We start from the raw sequence: 9661 nt of genomic DNA on the forward strand, positions 1-9661 counted from the left end.
AACATGGAATGTCTTTCCATTTCTTTGTATCATCTTGAACTTCCTTCATTAGTGTTTTATAGTTTTCAGAGTATAGGTCTTTTACCTCTTGGGTTGAGTTTATTCCGAAATATTTTATTGTTTTCAGTGCAATTGTAAATGGGATTGTTTTCTTAATTTCACTTTCTGCTGCTTCATTATTAGTGTATAGAACTGCAACAGATTTTAAAAAATTTTTTCAAGTTGATTTATTTATTTATTTATTTATTTATTTATTTATTATGAGAGAGAGAGTGTGAGTGGGGGAGGGCCAGAGAGAGAGAATCCCAAGCAGTTTCTGTATTGTCAGTGCAGAGCCTGGTGAAGGGCCTGATCCCACGAACTGTGAGATCATAACCTGAGCTGAAATCAAGAGTACTTGGAAGTATTCATGCACTCATTAAGTAGAGCACATTATTAAACAGATGGCTTTTTTTTTTTTTTTTTAGAGAAAGAGCGAGAGCATGAGCGTGAGCTGCGGAGAGGGGCAGAGGGAGAGAGAGAATCTCAAGCAGGCTCCATGCTCAGCGTGGAGCCTGACGTGGGACTTGATCCCACGAACCTGGGATCATGACCTGAGCTGAAAACAAGAATCAGAAGCCTTAGTTTTACTGAGTCACCCAGGCGCCTCTAAACAGATGGCTTTTTAAGCATGAGGAAAAGTTAGCAGTTAACATTAAGAGCACACATGCAATTTGCTGAATTAATGCCATCGCTGTCATTTTTGTTTTTTCTCAATTTGGTTAGTTTTATATGTACTTTATACTAATTCAGTCTTTCACTTTTCTAGGGTTTTATGAATCTCCTCTCAATAGTTGAAACACAGTAAGAACATGAAACTGATAGAATAACTGAAGAAATGTCTTGCAAAATCTTCTGATATTTTCCAGTCTGGACTTATAGTTCTCTAGGCCCACTGTGCAGCTTTCCCCTTGGGATATGCCTCACCTTTGGTCCTGGGATTACCTTTCCCTTTGTTATGGTGAATATTCTTTCCTGGCTGCGTGACTTCCTGTTTCTGGTTTATTCAGGTTCCTCCCTCTTTTAAGTCTCTGCTCAGACGTTACCTTGTTATACCCATTTCAAATATCATCTTCTTTCCCTGGCATATTTTATCTGCTTCCCTAAATGATGTTTCTCCGTAGCACTTACCACTGCCCGTCCATGTATTTTACTTACTTATTAACTATATGCTTTGGCTCTCTAGAATGTGGGCTTTATGAGGGTAGGGATTTTGTCTGTTTGCTCACTATTGTATCCCCAGTACCTAGGATGGTATCTGGTAGATGGTAGGCTGTCAGTAAATTTATTATTTTGTTGAATGAGCATATGTATGTGATAGGAACTTGATCCTTTTTATCTGGAAACAAATGTTCATTTCTAGAAAATGTCCCTGAAGTATTTCTTTGATTTGTTCTCTTCCATTTTCCTCTGTTCTTTTTTTTTTTTTTTTAAGTTTATTTATTTTGACTGTGAGAAAGCACGAGTGGGAGAGTAGCAGAGACAGAGAGGGAGAGAGAGAATTCCAAGCAGGTACTGCCCTGTCAGTGCAGGGCCTGATGTGGGGCTTGAACTCACAAACCATGAGATCATGACCTGAGCTGAAGCCAGGCACTTAACCGACTGAGCCATTCAGGCGCCTCCTCCTCTGTTCTCTTTCTTACAGTCTACTTATGAATGGTAGACCTCTTGAAGAGGCCTTCTAATTTTCTTGTCTTTTCCTCCATCTCTGGTTTTTTTCTACACTTTCCGGGAGGTTTATCAACTTTTATCGTTTTTTATCAGGTTTATTTTCCAATTCTTCTGTCAAGTTTTTCCAAAGTCAAACAAGAAGCAAAAAAACGATCAATGGTAAATCTAACATAAACATTTCCTTTTATCTCCTTAAGGATATTAATGATAAGTTGTTGATGTTTTCTTCTCTGTACAACTGTTTTTTCCAAGTTGCTTTGTTCTGTATCAGCTTCAGCATTCATATTGCTTTCTCTGGTGTCTAATCAAACTCCTGCTCTCTTCATGTTTAAAAATAGGATGCTAAAAGCCAATGGGAAGCTTTGTGCTCATGAAGGGAGCTTATCACCTGTGATCTTTAGGGTGATCTAACTGGGTTACTCAACTTGGAGAGCCACTGATGGCAGTATCTTCAGGTCTTTCCACTTGGGCTCGCATTCCCCAGAGAGGACTCTTAAGTCTCTTGCCTGGAGGAGTGTCTACAGGTTGTGGCCTGTGTTTTGGGGAGAAAGCTTATGGTCTTCTCATTTAGTGAGTTGTCAGTATGGAACTTTGCCCCCATGTTCCCCAAGTCAGAAATCTCTGCTTTACCCTCTCAGATACAAATCTCTAGTCTTTTGCTGGTGGAAGGGCTGCAGTCACCCAACTATGTGATGCTCAGGGAGGGGCAAGGATCTGGGGTTCCAGCTCTTTTGGCTGATCCTATTTTTAGCTTGCACTTCACCTCAGAGGAACTCAGTGCAGTTAATTCCTTGGTTTTTGGGGGCGTTTCAATGTGAGTCAAATTCCTTATTTGCCATGTACAACTCTGGTTTAGGATTCAGATTTTTTAGGTCTGCTAATAAGTAAGTCACCCCTTGTCCATCTGCTTTCCAGCTGCTGACAGCAGTACCCTACTGAAGGGAATTGAGGAGGTTTCTATTCATTTGTTAGTGCAGATAATGCTGAAACAAACAAAAACTTGAACGTATGTCACTTGGAAAGAAACTGTACAGAGTAAAGATCTAATCCAGATGAATGGAAAGTGGTGCATGCGTTAGCTATAATTTTTCTTCTATTTTCTTGCAGGCCTTGAGAGTAATGGCTAAAATTATGAGAGAATGTTGGTATGCCAACGGAGCTGCTAGACTTACAGCTTTGAGGATTAAGAAAACATTGTCACAACTCAGTCAACAGGAAGGCATCAAAATGTAGTTCTGCGGCTTCGCCTGAACTCTGCTTTTCTTCAGATCTGCTCCTGGGTTTTAATTTGGGAGGTCAGCTGTTCTACCTCACTGAGAGGGAATAGAAGGATATTGCTTCCTTTTGCGACAGTGTAATGAGGTCAATGAGAAACTCCCCAGGATTTCTTTGGACCCAGGAAACAGCCATGTGGGTCCTTTCTCTGCACTATGAACACTTCTTTCCCAGGACAGTTACAAAGTGTTGTGTAGTCTACCTTTATTTTTTATTAACACAAAACTTGGTTGTTGTTTTGTTTTTTTAAAGATGATTGCTGATCTTAACTTTAGGTTAACTCTGCTGTGCTGAAGATCATCTTTAAGGGTAAAGGAGCTGGATTGTTGAGTTACACGAAACATTTCTTATTTTTCAAGAAAGTGATTTTATTCCTGGTTAGTACATTCTCAGAGGATTCTGAACCACTAAAGAGTTTCCTTGATTCAGACTTTGAATGTACTGGTCTATAATTTTCAGGATCTTAAAACTAACACTTATAAAACTCTTATCTTGAGTCTAAAAATGACCTCATATAGTAGTGAGGAACATAATTTATGCAATTGTATTTTGTATACTATTACTGTTCTTTCACATATTCAGAATATTACATGCCTTCAAAATGGGATTGTACTATACCAGTAAGTGCCGCTTCTGTGTCTTTCTAATGGAGATGAATAGAATTGCTTAAAGTCTGTGTGTCTTAAAACCTGTAGTATTTTAATTCAAGAAGTTTATTTATCTGGGTAGCCCAGCCTTTCTCTGTCTAGTTTTTTGGAGGAATTTTTGTAATATGTCATTTGGTAGTCCATTTTGAAAATGCCTTTCTCCTACCAAAATGTGCTTAAACCACTAAAGAAATGAAGTGGCATTAATTGGTAAATGTTATCATGGTCATATCTGAATATTCTCACTTCAAGCTTTTGCATTTAAATTGTGTTGTCTAAGTATACCTTAAGTCAAGTGGCACTCTAGATGCTTATAGTACTTTAATAATTTAAAACTTGTAGCCTACAGACTAATTTTTCTAAAAGGGAAAATTTGTCTAGCTGCTTGTGAAAAGTTGTGTGGCATTCTGTAAGCCATTTTTTTCTTTATCTGATCAAAGACAGTGTTATTTTTTTAAGAAATGAATTACATTTAAAATTAGGATATGGTTGATGTTAAATAATAGGTTTTTTTTCTAGGAAGGTAAAGGTAATTAATAATTTGAATAGCTAACAGGTGTGCAAGAGAGTCACATTCGTCATGTCGGAGTCAGTGTTCAGTGGGCTTTCTGTCTTTGTAACTAAGGTCAGAGTTCGTGTGGTTCTGGAGTCTCACTACCCTTTGAAGAAGGCAGCTTCTAATTCAGTCTTTCCCTCCATGTGCGCATACTGTGCACAAGTGCTTAATCTCCCTGGTTATGTAACGAGTTCAGTACACCCTTGATTTTTGGGAGTGGTAGCTAAAGAACATTCTGAGTATAGGTTCTCCATTTACAGATGTTTTTAGTCAAATTAAATGTCTCAAGCAAACTCGTCATGGTCTTCACATTAACTTGAAACTAACTTACAATAACTGGTTTTTACTTCCAGTGCTAAAAGTCCTTTAGGGCTTTTATAATTTTCAGAGTTCTCTTTATCACTGTGATCTTATTCTGACGGGAGAGAAAAAACTATCATAGCAATGAGGCAAGACATTGACTTTATACTGCTATCAGTTTCTAAATGAAAGGGTCAGAATAACCTTTACAGTATTTTGGTCAGTAAGAGATAGTGGCCATTTACACTGACTGGGCTGCATTCTGATAATGTCTTATCTCTTATACATAGAATAAATTTGAAAGACTATTTGGTCTTAAAGCCAAAGTAATTTTAGAATGAATGACATATACATAGGAATTTAGTGTCAATTTCATGTGTTTAAAAACATCATGGGGAAAATGTGCTTAGAGGTTAATATTTTGACTCCAAATCTGAGTTTTTTCTGTAGTTACCATGATTTTAATTTTGTCAAAGCAAATGAATGAGTTTGAGGGGTTTGTTTTTATAAATATGTTAGATTTCCTGTTTAATAAACTCTAGCTCTGTGATTATAAGTACCTTTTTTTTTTTTTTTTTTTGGCCATTTCTAAGCCTACCAGATCTGCTTTATGAAATCCAGGGGACCAATGCTAAAACTATTTTTATATAATTTTAAGAACATACCAAAAGTTCTTGTCTGATTTGAAATTGTGATACATAATTTCTCACTTTCCTATAAGGTAAAGTAATCAACTTTTACTGAAGATATTCTTTATTGAATCAAAGATTGAGTTGCAGTTATACTGTTCTTGCCTAAGTGAATAAAATGTACTTTTGGGGAGTCAGGGAATTTTTTTTTAAAGTTGGAGTTTAGTTCTAAATTGGGTTTATTATTGCAGCAAATTCCTTTTTTGGCTAATGAGTTTGATAAACCCCATTTGGCTAATATTGGAAACGGAAGTCACTTAAAAGATGAAATAGATCCTGATTGCTACGGCCATAACTGCAGATAAGTTTGACTAGAGTGTTAATTTTGTCACTCAGAAACACAAGCCTTTGTTTATGCTGCCTGTCTTCAGACGTTCACCTTCCAAGATTAAACTTGGCTTAAAATGTACCTTCAGACCAGTTACCTGTCCACGTCCATTTTGTCAGTACCCCGGAGGACTGGGGATGAGGGAGGTACGACCCAGTGGGGCACAGGTGTCCCCGGTCCTTCCTTTATAACTTCAGCTTAGTTTTCTCAACCGGCCTTCCTGCTCAGAGACCATTGCCTTGCCGCCACCATGCCCTGCCCATATCCCCTCAGCAGCCTTTTGACTGAATAGCTGCTTTTGGTATCTAAATGGTTGATGGAAACGTAGGACGTGCTTCCATTTCTTCGAGTCATGGGGTGTTGCTGGGAGGGCTCTCCCAAGTTTGGAGATTGGGTGGGTGATGGCCCTGCTGGCTGCCTTGTTGTGACTTCAGTTATGGCCAGGGAGTGGGAAGGCAGCAAGGTGGCAGTATGGCAATAGGAGTTGTGCCAAAAGCAGTGGCCGATCCCACCTGCTGTAGGACAGGGTAAGGTCTGAAGAAGGGAGCCTGTGATTCTGCTGTAACGATATTGCTCAAGAAGTGCCTCGAGTCAGTGCACAGTGCCATGGCCATCAAGATTTCCAAATTTCAGTTCTCCTTACGACATTTAGTGATCAGCTCATGCGTGAGCTACCTTCTGTTCCCCCTCTACATCGCGAACTGTCCCACTTAGACTGTTTTGTGAAACAAGATGGCCTATTGCCAATTAAAATGCAGAACAAAATCAGTATCCCAGTAGACCTGTCATATCAAGAGTTTGTTTTTATCCTTGCACTGAAAGAGTGATTATAAGTCAACTGTTTCTTTTTGTTTCTTGACTGTGGCAGTGTTCTGGCTCCAAATGATGGAATTTCCAAACAGTGGTTCTGTTACAGCTTGGCAGGAAATGCCAGTTCAGATATTTTTGAGATCCTAAAGAATGGTCTGGACATGTAATCTGTAGCTTCTTGAGTGTGATTAAGAACACTGAAATACCCACGGGCCCCTTACGGCAGTGCTGGGATTCTAAGTCATTCTGAGGATTGTCAGTACATTCAGGCTTTTCCACACCATTATGCAATCTTACTTGTAATTGTAAACTTCTAAGAATGTGGTTAATAATATTCAACCTGTTTCTTAAAACTTAAAAAGAACTTAAGTGAATTTGTTTTTATTTTTTAACAAGATTTATGAATTGAATATCGTGAACCGTGTTTTGATATCCCTTTTTCACCTTGTGCCAATGGAATGGGGTGTTTGATATTTCTTTCTATGTCAAGGAGATGCTTCAAAATGTCAATTGCTTTAAACTTAAATTACCTCTCAAGAGACCAAGGTACATTTACCTCATTGTATATATAATGTTTAATATTTGTCAGAGCATTCTCCAGGTTTGCAGTTTTATTTCTATAAAGTATGAGTGTTATGTTGCTAAATTACTCAAATGGTACTGTATTGTTTATATTTGTACCCCAAATAACATCTTCTATACTCTCTGTTTTCTGTATTTTATTGTATTCGTGCAAAATTCTTTTGGCTTTTACCAGTGTAACCTCTGCCCTTTCGGATGTGTACAGAAAATGTCCATGTAAATTTTCATTTAAGTTGAATGATTTTGAGAAACCTATAAAGAGGAAAGAAAAACAAAGACGACAGTTCCCCAGAAGTTTTTAAAAATTGTATATTGTATTTGTAGTAATATTCTGAATGAGCTGTAAATAGGAAGTAGAAGAGCGATGCTTATGTCGGGTCCTAACACTACAGTAGAGAAGTGGAAGCAATGCAAATAAATGACTTTTTTTTCCCAAGTGCTAGTGGCATCATTTAAAATAAAGTACGTATGTTGGACTGAGCCATGCTGATAGGAAATGCAGTGCTATAGACAGATACTAGAATCTTTGGATTATTCCTCAGTACAAGTTGCAACATGGTAACGGGGCTGAGAAGTGCCCACCTGCCTTGAAGGTTCATCCGTGGCGTCCTCCCACATGCGTGGGGGTGCCTGATCTGTCAGGGGATGGGATGGACCTGCCTCCACGTGAACTGCTTATTGTCTCTCACTCTGCAGGTTTGCTAACGTTTTGTTAAAGATGTTACTATTTTGATTCTCAAAGTTTTTTCAGTGATTTTCAAAGGAAATTGAGTGCATCCTCTTTCCTAATTTAAGGATTTGTGGGAATTGGCTTTTTTTTTTTTTTTTTTTTTTTTTTAAGTCAGTTTGAACAGTTAGTATGCTAACTCGGCCGATAAGGAAACTGAGAAAATAGCGGTGGAGACAGGTGATGTGGCCCCAAACTCTTGACTAACATTGAGAAAGGTTTTATGGATTGGATTGTTCTTGCGTTAAACACTGTCCACTTCAGTTCAAAGCCTGGATTTAGGGATTTTTTTTTTTTCTTTCTCCATACTAAAGAAGACACATCACCAGGATGTAGCGCTTTTATTGAAAGATGGAAAAAAGTAAAGTTATTTTTAAAATACAGATTCAGAGAAACAGCAGAACTAGCTTTATACTGGTCTCTTCTATTTTGGAAAAAGTGTTTTTACATATGTGGCCTCCCGGACATATCTTGTAGCTCTTCACCGTCTGTTTGGCTTTACCGTTGAGGATTTACAAAAGAGTGGGGCTACTCTGAAAGACAAGAAAATCTTGATGTCATAAAAGGTAAGGCCGAGTCATGCAGGGCTCAGCCCTGCATATTTTTTCAGAATTGGGAAAGAAACTATATTAAATCATTATGGGAAAAAAAAAAAAAAAAAGGATTCTTTATGAGAGCTAAAGAGAAATAGAAAAAGTAAGAAACTTAAGAGAACTATTTTCTTTCCTGTTAGAAGGAATAGAATTATAAAGGGGGATTGGCAACTTAAGTATTTCAAAAGGGAAAGGGGAAAGAAACCATTGACGGAGGGTACAGAAAAATAGGAAGTAAAGGGGAGTATTGGCATGGACCAGTAATGAAATGTGCACATGTCATAGGCAGCACTAAAACACTGGGATCTTGATGTTGTGGTAGATGGTGTGCAGGGAAGTCTAGTTCTTTGTTAGAGGTGTGGTTGATAGACTATTTGATAACGTTAGACATTTTATTTTTTCAAAGGAATCTTTATTTTATTTATTTAGAGAGTGCAGAGGAGAGGGGCAAGGGGAGAGAGAATCCCAAACAGGCTCTGCACTGTCAGCATGGAGCCCAAGGTGGAGCTCAATCCCACGAATTGTGAGATCATGACCTGAGCTGAAATCAAGAGTCATACGCTTAACTGACTGAGCCACCCAGGCACCCCCGCCCTAGTGTTAGACCTTTTAAAAGGAAAAACTGTGGGAAGGGTTATGGATGTCAACCATAAAGTAAAATTAGAGCTGCTGCTTGGCACCCCGGATACCTAGAAGAGGAGTCAGATGGTCACTGGATTCATAAACTGAAATACATGTGGGCATTCAGCGAGTGATGGGTTAAATGCACTTTTGAGATTTAATTCCAGATGTGCAGAGATCATTGTACTGATCATCACCTAATGTGGAGTTTTCCCAAGTGCTTTTATATGTATGGTCTCACCAGACTTTTGCAACTGGGACAGATGGTGGCCAACTGAGAGTGTCCTGAGGAGGGTAGAGAGGACTTGGAGGAGCCTGGCAGTCCTTCCTTTAGGGAATGACTGAAGGTGAGCTGGTTGCAGATTGGATAGAGGGGTGAGGCCAGAGAGGGCAGATGCTGTGTAAGAGTCTCAGGAGCAGCTTTCTCTCCCTCACTGGCTTTGCACTTGGTGAGCTTCTTTAACCCAGAAGCTTCTTTCACCCCTGGCTTGTTCCCTGAGAGTTCAAAGCCTTGTAGCTTGGGAGGCTGGTGGCAGCCAGCCAAGTCCCAGAGTCAGCCCCAAGGAGAGTGAGGCTTCAAAATATCTCTCCTCATAGCAAAACAAACCAAAACACTCAAAAAACCTAGAAAGCTGAACATTCTAGATGTTCTCAATACGTAGCAGACCTACCTAGACCTGAACAGGCTAGAGCAGTTATAAGCAGTACAGGTGGAATAGGCCACAGATGACCTACAGGTGCACGTCTCTCTGGTTCCTGGGTAGGGGAGGCTCAGGGAGGGCACCTAGGTACAAAGGAGCAGGTTTATATACACCGAGCTCAG

The 9661-nt window shown here is 39.1% G+C and overlaps 1 protein-coding gene across 4 annotated transcripts in view; it reads left to right on the forward strand.

The window, feature by feature from the left end:
• TGFBR1 (transforming growth factor beta receptor 1) overlaps positions 1-7331 on the forward strand; it is a 57859-nt gene extending 50528 nt beyond the window's left edge. For all 4 annotated transcript variants that reach the window (XM_045470424.1, XM_045470425.1, XM_045470427.1 and 1 more), the window contains one exon: positions 2818-7331. In XM_045470424.1, the coding sequence (XP_045326380.1) occupies positions 2818-2943 (126 nt within the window). In that variant the 3' untranslated portion in view covers positions 2944-7331. The remainder of the gene's footprint in view (positions 1-2817) is intronic.
• The last annotated feature ends 2330 nt before the right edge of the window (positions 7332-9661 follow it).

This window comes from Leopardus geoffroyi, chromosome D4 (genome assembly GCF_018350155.1).
Source record: "Leopardus geoffroyi isolate Oge1 chromosome D4, O.geoffroyi_Oge1_pat1.0, whole genome shotgun sequence".
NCBI lineage: Eukaryota > Metazoa > Chordata > Mammalia > Carnivora > Felidae > Leopardus > Leopardus geoffroyi.